At 41.9% G+C, this 15,458-nt stretch overlaps 1 protein-coding gene across 1 annotated transcript in view; it reads left to right on the forward strand.

Annotated features, from left to right (window-relative positions):
• Nucleotides 1-694: 694 nt before the first annotated feature.
• Nucleotides 695-15,458, forward strand: part of LOC132572791 (serine protease inhibitor Kazal-type 5-like) — a 44,787-nt gene continuing 30,023 nt past the window's right edge. The window contains exons 1-4 of the mRNA XM_060240224.1: nt 695-822; nt 4,965-4,990; nt 6,990-7,120; nt 13,489-13,543. Of these exons, the coding sequence (XP_060096207.1) occupies nt 771-822; nt 4,965-4,990; nt 6,990-7,120; nt 13,489-13,543 (264 nt within the window). The 5' untranslated portion in view covers nt 695-770. The remainder of the gene's footprint in view (nt 823-4,964; nt 4,991-6,989; nt 7,121-13,488; nt 13,544-15,458) is intronic.

Raw genomic sequence — 15,458 nt, forward strand, 5'->3', positions numbered from 1 at the left:
GAGCATCAATGGTATATGTACCAGAAAGGGAACATCAGACTACCTACTTTGCTACTGTTTCTGTAGAATTATGAGCACACAAATGGGAAAACTAGTGATGAGGAACTTGATGCAAGAATATTTAGTACAAGGAGGACTTTGCACAAACAAGCAAAAGCCAAGGCTTACAAGAGGCATAGATGACTATATTTATGTTTTTCAGTTCCCTTGTAGTTATTTTGCTTCAGGAATCCAGACAGAATTGTAGATATTCTGCTTCAGGAATCCAGACACAATCTGCTATTGCTACATCAACATGGTTTGATATTCAACAACACTGAGTTCATATCCTCCTGGCTCTGCTTGAACTAGTTTGTTAAAGTCATCAGACACTGAAGTTCAAGATTGCAAAAGTATGTTATATACAGTTTATTATGATATTTGATTTGAGTGTACCTCCTAAATGGAGTTTCCAATTGCCAGGGTGCTGTGTTTGTATTGGAAATGAGATACTGTATTGGTAAATGTCTCGTTTTGATAAAATCAAGGGTGTAACTCTTAGCCTGTCCTATCCTGATGAAAATTATGTTGATGGAATCATTAGAATTCAAATCATCCCTCATCAGACTGGTTTTCATAGGTAATGATGGCTGTTCTAAAGATTATGTCATAAGGAAGGTGGAGAAACTTGCCTCCCATATGTACTTATACAATTGAAGCTTACTCTGTAAGGTTTCCTGTGAGCAATGAACTAATAGAATCAAAGCACGCTGATCACCACTATTCCTACCATGAAAGTAACAGGTGTCTTTGTGGTCCTGACACTTTTTAGCTACTTTGAAGGTAAGTCACTTTTGTTATACCCATTACAGGTCCATCTCTTTCTCTCTTTGCATAAGGAATAGGAGTTAGTGCCTTTTAGTTCATACTGAATTTTTTAAAACTGGGAAAAGTCAATATAAGGAATAACCAACCTGTTATACCCATGAGTGTGACAGAGTTAGATCTTTTTGAAATTACTTATGAAACTAATAATAGATATGGTTGTACCACTGGTAAACATCTTGATATTTTGCATGTAAAAATGCTTTTAAAAAGATTGCTCTGGTAATCCTTTACATTCATTTTGTTTCTATTGGAGAGGATCATTCTAGTGCACCTCCTGAGTAGATACCATTCATCTATGAAAGAAGAATTGTAATTTGTGAAAGCTAGATTACATTTTAAAAAATTCTTCTAACAATGTTTCCATTGGAAAGGGGCAAAAGTGAGCACAGGGATGTGGTAGGCAGGGTGTGATTCTGCAGTCCTTACATTATTTGTATTGACATCTAGATTAACGCTATAGTGTGGATGTCAGAAAGAAGTTGTAAAATGCGGGCAGAGGTCAACTAAGTATGATTTAGCTGAGCTTATTGTTGTTTTATATATGTAAACATCATCCTATTTATATATAAACATCACCCTATTTATATATAAATATCATCCTATTTATATCAGCTTTTTTGTTGACAGAAAGTCTAAAAAAATACTATAATCACACACTGTTGGTTTAGGTGACTCCTCAGAAATAGACTTCTATTTTTTTTAGTTCTTCAATTGTATTATTTAACCCAGTACTTTGAATACTCCTTTGTGAGTTATTATTAGCTAGTTTATCTACGGCATGTCAAAATAAGTGAGTTTAAGTGGCAGGGCCTGAGGAAGTATAATAGGGCTTGGATCATGTTGATGGATCTCAAGGCTTTAATGGTGTTTCCCATGTTTTGGATTAGTTCATGGTTGTAACTATGAATGAGTTTTGCTGCTTGAGGCACTAGTACAGAATCAACTGATCCATACATTCACCAGGTCATGTGTCATGGTATCCCCTGTATGACAACTCTTAGAGATAGTAGTTTAGACTTGCCTTCTGGTACCTGATGAAATATCCTGTGGGGCAGCCCATGAAGTCTGTATGAAAAGATGAACGTAGTGCTTGAGAGCCATTGGCTAGAACTGGACAGCATTAGAACCTGCTTATTTAAATGGCTTGTAAATGTGGAGGCCTCGTTTTATAGCAGTACGTTGCCCCATGTGCCACTCAAATGATCTGTAATCTGGATGGTCCACTCTGGATTCTAGTACAATCTGTTGATTTGTTCCTCATTCAGACTGGTATCAGGATGGTGGTTGTCTGTGCTCAGTTTACTTTTCTTTGCCTGGGAGATCTTGGGTCCCTGTTCTAGTGGTCTGATGCAAGTGTTGCATTTTCTTTGCCTTCAGCTTCCAGAGTAGTCTTCAAATTGTGGTAAGTGGCAAGTTATGCCTATTACAATGTACCTGAAGAAGGACAATAATGTGGCATGATGGAATTAGCCTGCTCATCAGATTTTGGGAGCTAAATGGAGAGAACCCTGGTTACTGCTTGGATGGGAGGCCACCAAGGAAGAATAGGGTTGCTATACAGAAACTGCAAACCACCTTTCTGTGTTTCTTGTCTTATCATAAATTGACTGCAATTTGGTGGTAAAAAAATGCTGCATAGCAAAGGGGTTTGGTCAAAATACCCGATGAAGTGACTGGAAAAATGGTAAAAAATATATTGTAAACAGCACTTTAGATCCAGGTTTCAATGAGGAGAATATTATTTTATTTACTGATTGGTGGTGATTGAGCTGGTTTACAGGGCCCATTACACACTTTCAGCCTACTTTACCTCATAGGGTCACAGGTGATGATAAAATAAAGGAGAGAATTATGAAAGCTGATTTGGATTCCCATTGGGGAGAAAGTTAAATGTAAAAGAAGTAAATAATGTGATGAAATAGCCTTGAATTAATTGCATTTTGGAAATGGGGAAGGAAGAGAACAAAGCCAAAAGGGAGCCAAATATAAATCTTTCAGACCGAGCATCTGACAAATTAGATCTAATTCTGTTTGAAGATGAGGTGGAGCACTATATAAAGTGATTCTAGTGTGAGGGCAGGGTATGTTTAAATGTGAGATTTCTGAGCTGATATAGTATTGCAAGGAGTGTACCACATGCTTTTTTGTATATCAGCTTGCTTGAGGATAGGTCTGCTAGGACTGGATTTTATAAGGAGGATGGTATCCTTATGACAAGTGCATACCTAGTACTTGTTAAGAACTGCCTATAACAGCCTGTAAATTATGGGCCTCATACAGAAATGCGGGGTGTTAGGAAGATGTGAAAAATACATTATGGTAATGACCCTTCCTTGCTTCATAAACAAGGGATGGGATCCAAAGGGCTTGTGAATTTCTGCTCAGGTGAGGGGAAATGTCCATGATTTCTACTGATTCCATCCCTCAATAAACCTTTCTAGCTGTTATTCCAGAGGGGGTAGGTTTGTCAACATCCGGGGGGGGGGGGGGTGCTGGTGATCTCTTAGAATTACCACTGATCTCCAGACTATGGAAATCAATTCCCCTGGAGAAAATGACTGCTTTGGAGGATGGACTCTATGGTATTATACACCACGAGGTCCCTCCCCACCACAAATTCTGCCTTCTTTAGGCTCCATCTCTAGCCAGTTTGGTGTAGTGGTTAAATGTGTGGACTCTTATCTGGAGAACTGGGTTTGATTCCTCACTCCTCCACTTACTGCTGCTGGAATGGCGTTGGGTTAGCCATAGCTATCACAGGAATTGTCCTTGAAAGGGCAGCTGCTGTGAGAGTCCTCTCAGCCCCACCCACCACACAGGGTGTCTGTTCTGGGGGGAGAAAAGGTATAGGAGATTGTAAGTCGCTTTGAGTCTCTGATTCAGAAAGAAAGGTGGGGTATAAATCTGCAGTCTTCTTCTTCTTCTAAATCTCCAGGAATTTCCAGACTCAGAGTTAGCCACAGTACTTGGGGACATGTGAACATGGTGTTGCAATTGGAAGGAGGACTCCCACATGTCAGGTTTCTCTCCAGTGTCCTGCCCTAGTTCCCCAGCAGTAGCCAGTCCCCTTCTCCTGGTCATTTAAAAAAAAAAAAACAGCACTACAATATTGTTAGATTGATATAACATTACAAGAATAGGTATAACAGATTTTCTGAATTCCCAGCTCTCTTTTTCAAAGAAGTAAGCCTTTAGCCCTGTATGTTGTAGGCACATGCCCTTATCCTTATATCTCTGCACAGGGCTTTTTTGGGGAGGAAGGGCAGGAATGCACAGGAATGCAGTTCTGGCTGGCTTGGTGTCAGGGGGTGTGGCCTAATATGCAAATGAGTTCCTGCTGGGCTTTTTCTACAAAAAAGACCCCGTCTCTGCAAGGGAAGGGGCTAGACACTTACTTTCATAAAAATGAAAACTGGGCATTCAGAGAATGTGTTACACATATTGTTACATTGGTATATAGACATAATAATACCCTTCTGTCAATTTTTTTTAAAAGCTCCCAGGTGGCAGATGGAAGGAAATGACTGCTGAGGTAATCATGCCAGGGAAATTGGTTGCCGTATGGGCAGGAAAATCCAAACTTTCACATCCACATGGCAGCAATCAAGGTTTACTGCAATCTTTTGCAAAATGTCCAAGCAAACAGGTTTGAGAAAGACTGTAGAAAAGCTGGCGAAATCTCAGGAGGTGCACAAATGTATCATAATGGTGTGAGGAATCAGGGGGAAAATACTTTCCAACAACACTGAAGCTAAGGCAGATAACCCTGGGGAAATGGCCCTAATAATGATTAATTCAGAAACAAGTCCTATTGAAATATACTCAGCAAATATATTCAGGATTGCAATCAAACTCACTGTAATTCCTACAAGGGAGATCTGTGTATGCAGCTGCAGATATTCATTTGTGTCTTGCTTGGATAGGTGTGAGTACTCCTATTTGGGGTCACTAGTCAATATGCAACAAGACATAACAAATCTAAACCAGTGCCAGAATGTGAGAGTCACTGGCTACCCATTTGGTATAAGTAACCATTTTATTTGTTTTCTGAAAGACATTCCAAAGTTTTACAAACTCTGTCTATATTTTTGTTACAGATGTTGCCAGTCAAGCTAGATACAAGGTTAGTCCAAACGTTTCTATTAGTTTTTTCTTAATTAGTTTGTTAATGCAAACTGTAAAGAAAGAATATCCTAACTATGAAAGGTTGTTTCAAACATATTTATGAATTTTTCTTCAGACTATATTTATCATAAAATGAGGTTCATAATTAAAATTGAGGTTAAGCTGTTAGTAATATAACATGTCAATAATATGTAGGCCCAGGGATTTTTTTTTGAGCAGAAACGCACAGGAACGCAGTTCCGGCTGGCTTGGTGTCAGGGGGTGTGACCTAATCTACAAATGAGTACCTACTGGGCTTTTTCTACAAAAAAGCCCTATGTGAAGCAATGGTGACATCAGGGTGTGTGGCCTAATATGCAGATGAATTCCTGCTGGGCTTTTTCTACAAAAATAGCCCTGTGTAGGCCTCAATGAAAGCAAAAATGAGAATTCAAATACTCAAAAATATATGAAAATCTAGAGAAAGCAAATGTAGTCATTACAATTTACCAGATCAATATGAAATCGTATTTTAGAAGAAAAATAAGTAAAAACACTCCTTTTAGAGTATTACAAGTGACGGCATTCTTACAGTGTAGGGTTGCCAATTCCCAAGTGGGGGCAGGGAATCCCTCGGTTTGGAGGCCCTCCCCCCGCTTCAAGATTATCAGAAAGTGGGGGGAGGGAGGGAAATGCCTGCTGGGAACTCCATAATTCCCTATGGAGACCGATTCCCATAGGGTATAATAGAGAATTGATCTGTGGGTATCTGGGGCTCTAGGGAGGCTGTTTTTTGAGGTAGAGGCACCAACTATGCAGCATAGCATTCAATGCCTCTCCTCAAAATACCTTCCAAGTTTCAAAAGGATTGGGCCGGGGGGGGGGGGCGAATTCTATGAGTCCCAAAAGAAGATGCCCCTATCCATTATTTCCAATGAAGGGAAGGCATTTAAAAGATGTGCTGTCCCTTTAAATGTGATGGTCAGAACTCACTTTGGAGTTCAGTTGTGCTTGTCACAACCTTGCTCCTGGCTCCACCCCAATGTCTCCTGGGCCCACCCCCAAAGTCTCCTGGGTCCACCCCCAAAGTCCCCAGATATTTCTTGAATTGGACTTGGCAGTCCTATTACAGTGCCCTCTTAAGCAAAGTTACATCCTTCTCATTGAAGTCAATGTAGTTAGAATGGTGCAACTCTGCTTAGGATTGCAAGACACCTATCCTATAATGCCCCTCCCCCAACCCAGCCCTCATACTAACAGCTACACATCACACTGCTAGGAACTCATTTCCCAAGCATGTGGGCCCCCAATTTGGATAGGGATCATGGTGTGGTAGGAGGAGGGGGATTCAGCCAGATGACTTACACATATAGTCCTCCCAGTCAGGCAAATGGCACATTCGGGGCTGTTTTGGATTTTGTGAAAACCATACATAGAGAAGGCTGAAGCCCCATATACTTTGAAAATGAGAGGTAGGAAAAAATTGTTTTGGCCCCTGCTTTTGATCACTCTTTTTTTCTGAAAGGACTATCTAAAATCTGGAAGTAGTAATTTGTTTTAAAATTTGGTATCAATTTAGATGTGATAGAAATAATGGATATTTACCAACTTTTTAAAGGGGGGAGGGGAGTTTATCTTTCCTTCTCTGTGTGGGAGGAACTCAGGGGACAGGACACTGTTGTGATTCTTTTAAAGGAAAAAGGCAAGTATCCATCTTTTCTTGTTTTTTTCCCCTTTAAATTTATATTTGGGGGCTCAGTTTGTGCAGGGATTAATAGTCTTAAACACATTCTCACATCCCTACAACCCTCTCTTTAATTAAGCTCTAAAATATACTGAGAATATCCAGTCATGGATCTCCTAATGTCTCATCCTTTTGATCCTCAGTGGCAGAGGAAAGCAAAGTAAAGCATAGGAAAAGGTTGTGTATCCCTCAGACTGCTGACTCAATTGTAAACAATTTAAGGATTGCAGCCTAAGGCGGGCAAGCCTCACTAAATTCTCTTTTGTCCCTCTAGGCAGGCATGTGCCTTGAATTCCAGCCGTACTTACGCAATGGGAGTTTATACTGCAGTAGAGACATCAACCCGATCATTGGTCCAGATGGCAAGATACACACAAACAAATGTGTCATGTGTCGCGAAGTCTTGTGAGTATTAGAAATAAGCAATTGCTTCAGGGACATTAAAGCAATAATAAGAGTTGCTATACCGGTTGTTTTCCCTGTGTCTTCTCCTCCTACAGACAGATTCCTAGTTTCATCTTTATGGCAGAAACCTTTGGCTGAGGCAAATGTTGCAAGCTATAACTCCCAGAAGAGAGAGGTCAGTTCCTGCCCTTTCTCCAGCACCAAGACCAACATCTGAATTTAACAATCTTGTTGGCATATTCTTCAAAGCCAGCAGGACTATACATTAAAATTATTCAGGTGTTTAACATTAATGTATACCTGTTGTATTACCTGTGAGTGTGCCTTTAAGAAGGATGTAACATTCCCATTTCCTGTTCCCCCTGTACCTCTTCAGGTCACTCTCATGCTCAGACTGAACTGTGTATCTGCTCATTTTCACACATATGGTGCTTGTGTAAATAAGAACATAAGAACATAAGAGAAGCCATGTTGGATCACTCTGTGTTACACAGTGGCCAAAAAAACCCAGGTGCCATCAGGAGGTTCATCAGTGGGGTTAGGACACTAGAAGCCCTCACATTGTTGCCCCTCCCAAGCACCAAGAATACAGAGCATCACTTGCCCCAGACAGAGAGTTCCAACAATACACTGTGGCTAATAGCCACTGATGGACCTCTGCTTCATATGTTTATCCAATCCCCTCTTGAAGCTGGCTTTGCTTGTAGCCACCACCACCTCCTGTGGTAGTGAATTACATGTGTTAATCACCCTTTGGGTAAAGAAGTACTTCCTTTGATCCATTCTAACCCGACTGTTCAGCAATTTCATTGAGTGCCCATGAGTCCTTGTATTGTGAGAAAGGGAGAAAAGTAATTCTTTCTCTACTTTCACTATCCCATGCATAATCTTGTAAACCTCTATCATGTCACCCCTCAGTCGTCATTTCTCCAAGCTAAAGAGCCCCAAGTGTTTTAACATTTCTTCATAGGGAAAATTTTCCAACCCTTTAATCATTCTAGTTGCCCTTTTCTGGACTTTTTCCAATGCTATAATATCTATTCCCAGCATAGTGTTGACCTTTTTTATTGAGTCGCACGCTGTCTCGACATTTTCAGTGAGTTATCTACCACAACCCCAAGATCTCGCTCTTGGTCAGTCTCCTCCAGTTCACATCCCATCAACTTGTATTTATAGTCAGGATTTTTGGCCCCAATGTGCATTACCTTACACTTGGCAACATTGAACCTCATTTGCCATGTTGATGCCCACTCACCCAACCTCAACAGATTCCTTTGGAGTGCCTCACAATCCTTTTTGGTTCTCACCACCCTGAACAATTTAGTGTCATCTGCAAACCTAGCCACTTCACTACTTACTCCCAACTATTTTCTCCTTTACAATAAACCTTCAGGCAAAATAGCCACAGATTTTTGCTTCTCTCCCAGAGTACCCTCTTTGGGATGGGATGTGTGGGAGATTCCCTTTAGGGCTGACAACCTTCAATTGGCGCCTGGAGATCTCCTGCTATTGCAGTTCATCTGCAAGATCAGTTCCCCCAGAGAAAATGGCTGTGTTGGAGGTTGGACAGGAGGCATTATACCCTGCAGAGGTCCCTTCCCTCCCCAAACCCTGCCCTCTTCAGGTTCCACCCCCCACCCCCCAAATCTCCAGGTACTTCCTAACCAGAGCTAACCAGGGATTGTTATGCAGCTGCAATACTATTCAATGGACAAGGAGGTGGAACTCTCAGAAAGGTTCAGGAGCTGTGCTCTGTGAGCTCCCACTGAATCTGAGGCCTGAATTTGTATCACCTCAGTGGGTACACAATTGCCAGCTGGAAGACACACACAGATCCAAGATGTTGCAAATTTCTGTATTGCAAACACACAGTTCTGTGTTGCAAACACACAGTTTATTGGAAGTAGGGATGGGCACAGACCAGAAAAATGGCACTCCATGGGGATTTGAGGTCTGTGGAATTTATGGACTCCCAGACAATGAACCTCCACATTTAATGGACCAGGTCATGGTCCATTTGGTCTGTGGTGTAGCATAGCTTACAATGCATTCCTTTTAAATGGCTTCTGCAAAGCTGAGTGTCACACAAGTGAAGACTAAGCGATGACTTCACCCACTTCCACATAGGTAAATACCTGCCCAGCCTTCACTCACATGCTGCATAGCTTTGCAAAAGCTATTTAAAGGAAACACATTATTTAAATGCTCTTTAAAGCAAAGGCATCTCATGGCAGGATGAACTGGGCCTTGGTCCATGGAAAAATTAAGTCTGTGGTCCAGTTCATGCCCATCCCTAATTGGAAGTCCCTATTGTAGAATACACTATGAAAACAACTTATGTCATACATGAATAAATGATAAGGGACATGGATGTAGAAATACCAGAAGATGTATATAATATGGGACACATAAACAGATAGTTCATAAACTTGAGCAAATAAGATATGAATTTACAGTACACATTTAAACTGTTCCCCAGTAGAGGACACACTACATAGCACAGAGATAAACCATAAACCACTACGCATTGCAAATACACTTGAAACAAAAGATTGCAAACAGATGAGCATGCGTAATGCATGTTAGCCACTCTGAATATTAAAATTAACTGCCTCCCTATCAGTCTTCTGCCCTTCTTGTAATAGCTCAGTTCCCTGGCAAGCAAATTAATGCTGTTACATAGCTTACCTGGGCATGGTTTCCAGGGAGATTGGGAAGATGAGATCCTCAGAGAATTGTGGACCTCTTAGCCCTTAAACTCCTGTCCTGAGAGCTAGGAAGAGGTGAGAACATAGCAGGAATAGTTCTTTGGGGGCCTCAAGACACAGCAAGACAGCCTAAAGGCAGGCTGAACTTGAAAAGAAAAGGTTTCCCTCAGTCTACCATCCTCTTAGCCTTCTCTGCATTCCCTGTAACTGTAACATCTTCTAGCATCCCCAAACAATATTCTAGTCTTCATACAACCATGAGATCGTTTTTGTTTGTCAGAAATGCATATAGGCAATTGTATCTTTATGACTTTATAGTTTCTCAGCAATCAGCAGCATCTCCTGGAGACTTCCAATCAGAATAGGTTTTGGGGTAGAATTGCCGGGTCCTCACTGGCCACTGGTGGAGGGTGAGGGGGTGTGGTGTCCCAGGTTGGGAATCTCATGGAGAGGACAGGGACCTTAGTGCCATAGAGTACACCATCTAAAACACCCATTTTCTCCAGGGGAACTGATCTCTGTAGCCTGGAGCTGTAATTCTAGGGGATCCTCAGGTCCCACCTGTAGGTTGGCAACCCTAGCTGGAAGGGCAACCTTGTATAATATGACTGTGAATGAAAACAGTTTTGGGGGGATCTTCTTTATGAATGGGATGGGTGCCAGGGCAATCTTGTTTCCTATAAATGTAGTTTCTCAGACATCAAAAACCTACAGACTTCTGTTGGCTTCTGTTGGCTTCTGTTGGCAGTTGCTCATATTACCTGGCACAGTTGATACAACACATTCCACTGGATGCAGCAGCTCCTGTTCTCTTTTATCTGAATTAACAGATTCTCTTGGAGAGAAATGGCAAGTAGGTTTGCCATTTGCTCATTATTGGGAGAAAGACTCCCACAATGCTCCTCTGTCCCTGCTGGTGTTCAGTTAAGCAGTGGAGGAGGAGAATGGGGGGGGGGGGACATAACAGGAATGCATCAGTGTCACTTCCAGCTGGAACTCAGAAGTGATGTTGGTCATTCTCTAGGAATATTACAGATTTTTTCTGGTTTGTACTAGGGATGGGCATGAACCAGGAAAATGGTGGGTTTGTACATTTGATTGTACAAACCCAAATGAACCATGAACCAACCGAACCACCATCTCCCCCATAATGGTTCTTTGGTTTGTTATTTAAATGCCACTCCCTCTCTCCCCCAGCCAAGGAGCTCTCCATGGGAGAGTTGTGAAGTTCAGGGATGGTTTGTTGGAGGCACAGTTCATGAACCCCTCATGAACCATGAACCAGCCCAGTTCAAACACGAACTGCAGTTCATGGTTCAGTTTGTGCCCGTCCCTAGCTTGTACTACAGAGAAAGTTAGTGGTGTCACTTGCGAGTTCCAGCCAGAAGTTTAATTGATGTATTGCCAATGGCCTTTTCCCCCATGCCTCACCCCCAAAAGTTTCCCGGGGTTCCAAGTGTGGGTCTGGCAATCCTAATTCAAAGTAAGATTAAAAGTTCAACAATCCATGCCTCTCTCACAACAAATATATTCCACAGGAAAAGACATGGGGTTGTCTGGAGGGAGGGATCTTGAAAAAATTCATTTGGACAAACTGCCCTGCTGAATAAATGTATTAAGAAGGCCTTGTGGTTAGCAGTACTTGTGGTTCTATGTTCCTCATGGAATGCTGAACAAAGGCCCAGTCCTGTATCACTGCAATCTTTTTGTCCATTTCCTCATTATTCCTCAAACCATTTTGCCAACTGGAAACAAATCCAGGGGGGGGGCACTCTTTGCTCTTTGGGCATCCTGGGGCCATTTTGAGGTGGGAGAATGGTGCTCCACTTTGAGTTCATGTGAGAAAGGTGGACAAAAATAACATAAATAAATAAATACTCTTGATTCTTGACTCTGAGGACAAGGATAAGAGGACCTCAACTTTGCAAGTATTTATAAATAAGAATATTATATGCAACACTAAATACTTCTCATTAAAAGAAAAGTGATTTAGATTTAATGACTTCATCAACACTAATAGGAGATTGTTATTCACTCTCATTTTAGATTTGCATAGTGATTAGGAAACAGATGCTTAGCCCTTCTCTTCTCCACTCTCTCAAGTGGATCCCCATCTATTCCAGTTGGCTTGTTTACTGGCCATTTTTATGTATAGCTGTGGTACATAGGACTTGGTTTGATAAAGTTAATAGCATTGGTGCCCTATTGAAATCAATAGGGCAATTTAGTTATATGAGCAATTTATTATGGATTAATTTCCTCTGGATTAAGGGCCAAGAAATATGGAGTGTCATTCCAGTATTCAGGGCCAGATCTTCCACTAGCCAAACTAGGCCTTAACCCACCCTTTTGTTTTAAAAAATTCCTTCTCCTCCCTGCCCAATCACTGCTGTCTTTCCTCCTTGCCTTGCTGCTGCTTCTCCCTGCCTCCTTCCCCTCTCTTGCTCCCCGCCTGAATCACTGCTGTCTTAAGTTCTCCCCTTGCCTTTCCACGGCTTCTCCCCGCCTCCTTCCCCACCCCGATTGCTGCTGTCTTCCCCCTTTCCGCCGCTTCTTCCTCCCACTGGCCAGAAAGGCAGCTAGGGCTGTGAAGGGGTGGCAGGGAGTATGTGACGGGGGCAAGGCTGCCTGGGAAGCTGTGGGCCCTAGGGCCAGCCCTGCCAATATTATGCTAATAGGAGTCCATTTAAGTCCAGGAGAAAGGACACAGGAAAGAAATATCTTAAAATGAAGAGATCCTAAGCAACCATTTCTATCTTCTTTTAAAACTTGATTTCATCTTTTCTCTTACTTGTGAATTGTTCTATTGCATTATGTGAGAAGAAGAACAATAATAGTACATGGGGGCACCCAATGAAGTTGGTGGGCAATAAATTCATAACTGACAATAAGAAACATTTTTTACTCAATTAGTAATTAGACTGTGAGCTTCACTTCCAGTGAATCTAGTGATTGCTGTAAGTATATGTGGCTATAAAAGAGGATAAGGCAGATAAGGCAGATTCATCAGTGGGTGCTAGCCATTAAGGCACTAGCCATTAAGAGCCCCATAGCGCAGAGTGGTAAAGCTGCAGTACTGCAGTCGGAGCCCTCTGCTCATGACCTGAGTTCGCTTCCAGCAGAAGCCAGTTCAGGTAGCTGGCTCCAGGTTGACTCAGCCTTCCATCCTTCCGAGGTGGTAAAATGAGTACCCAGCTTGCTGGGGGGAAAGTGTAGATGACTGGGGAAGGCAATGGCAAACCACCCCGTAAAAAGTCTGCTGTGAAAATGTTGTGAAAGCAATGTCACCGCAGAGTCGGAAATGACTGGTGCTGGCACAGGGAACTACCTTTACCTTTTTTACTAGCCATTATGACTAAAGGATACCTCCCATTTAGAGATGGCTAACCTTTGAATACTGGTGCTGGAAGGTAACATCAGGGAGAAAGCCTTGGCCCCTATGCCCCATTTATTGTCTCTTCAGGGCAACTGGTTTGGCCATTGTGTGAAACAGACTGCTGAACTTGATAGACCACTGGTCTCATCCAGCAGGGTCCTTCTTATGAGAGGAAACAATTTGTAGGAATTGTTGCATTTAAATAGCCTTGTGTTAGAGGAATATGTCATTTAAATTTTCCATTCATTACCCTGTCCTGTGCTTTTATTTGTCTTTATTAATAGCAAAAAAAGAGGATTCGCTGTTAATGAACGCTGGTCTACGAGTACTTCAGAAAAGGTGGGAAGGCATTGTTACTAAAGCATAAGAAGCTTTATTACTTAATCTGATGATGCTTAATCCTGAATTTGATGAAGTAGTTTTGGTGGTGGCTGTGTTGAAATGGAAGACTTGAAACTTCTTTGTGAGTTGGAGTATATAGTCCAGAAATACAACTATTAATTTAAGAGATGATAATTAATTTAAGAGTCAAGATGATGATTAATCCTTGTATTGAACTTGAATAATGTAGGTGCAAACCTGCAGCATTACCTGGAAATCTGGAACGGTCTCTTCATTCATAGCCTTATTGATCATTCAATAGAAAAATTCCAGGAGTGGCCCACTTTCAATTCATGCTTCCTGGCAGATGAATTATGTATATGAGAAATTGCTAGTTTCCTCAACAATTGTGCCGATTGATTGTTCTTTGTCCCTCACTACTAGCTTTGAAATTAATGGATATTGGAATGATTAAGACTGGAGATTTGGAAACAGGAAACTGAAAGCCTGCTCATCATCATCTCCTTCCCAATGAAGTCTTCCCCATTCCTCTCTATGTTTATACTCATCTATTACATTCTGGCTTGTATCCACTGGACAGAGGATTCCTAGAAACAATATTTCAGGGGAGGGATTGAGGGCTACATTGGAAGGGGAAGATGACAAAGACGTATTTGGTGATAGAAATTCTTCTGTCCACATAAATACTCCAGTAGTTCCAGTCCATTGTGGAGTTTCTCCAGTGCAGGCCCATAGCCATAAAATTCTAGTTGGGGGGGGGACGGACGGAAAAAAGGTTTTGGGGGGAGGGGCCCCCTCTGGCAGCCCCCGCTCTCTCTGCCACCACTTTTCTGGTGGCCCCGATCTCCCCGCCACTCTGGCAGCCCTGCCCCCTCCATGCGGCACCTCCCCCTCCCCCCCCCACTCACCAACCCAGTGAAACAGTAAAGAGCGGGCTCCTTGGGTTCTTTCAAGGCACTTCCCCACCAATCACCTGATCGGCGGGAAAAGCCATGCCACTTCTACACAGGCTTTCCAGCGCACTCAGCATGTTCAGCGCTGGAGCGGTCAGCACTGAACGTAAGAACATAAGAAAAGCCATGTTGGATCAGGCCAGTGGCCCATCCAGTCCAACACTCTGTGTCACACAGTGGCCAATATATATGTGTGTGTGTATATATATATATATATATATATATATATATATATATATATATATATATATATATATAATACACACACACACATATATACACATATATATATTTATATGCTCCATATTTTTATCCAATCTTCCTTTTATCTGTTTTAACCTGACTGCTCAGCAATTTCATTGACTGCCCACATGTTCTTGTATTGTGAGAAAGGGAGAAAAGTACTTCTTTCTCTACTTTCTCCATCCCATGCATAATCTTGTAAACCTCTATCATGTCACCCTGCAGTTGACGTTTCTCCAAGCTAAAGAGCCCCAAGCGTTTTAACCTTTCTTCATAGGGAAAGTGTTCCAAACCTTTAATCATTTTAGTTGCCCTTTTCTGCACTTTTTCCAATGCTATAATATCCTTTTTGAGGTGCGGTGACCAGAATTGTACACAGTATTCAAATGAGACCACACCATCAATTTATACATGGACATTATGATACTGGTTGATTTGTTTTCAATTCCCTTCCTAATAATTCCCAGCATGGCGTTGGCCTTTTTTATTGCAAACGCACACTGTATTGACATTTTCAGTGAGTTATCTACCATGACCCCAAGATCTCTCTCTTGGTCAGTCTCTGCATCAACTTGTATTTGTAGCTGGGATTCTTGGCCCCAGTGTGCATTACTTTGCACTTGACGTCCACTCACCCAGCCTCAACAGATCCCTTTGGAGTGCCTCACAATCCTCTCTGGTTCTCACCACTCTGACCAATTTAGTGTCATCTGCAA

The sequence above is a fragment of the Heteronotia binoei genome, chromosome 5 (assembly GCF_032191835.1).
Source record: "Heteronotia binoei isolate CCM8104 ecotype False Entrance Well chromosome 5, APGP_CSIRO_Hbin_v1, whole genome shotgun sequence".
NCBI classification, from domain to species: domain Eukaryota; kingdom Metazoa; phylum Chordata; class Lepidosauria; order Squamata; family Gekkonidae; genus Heteronotia; species Heteronotia binoei.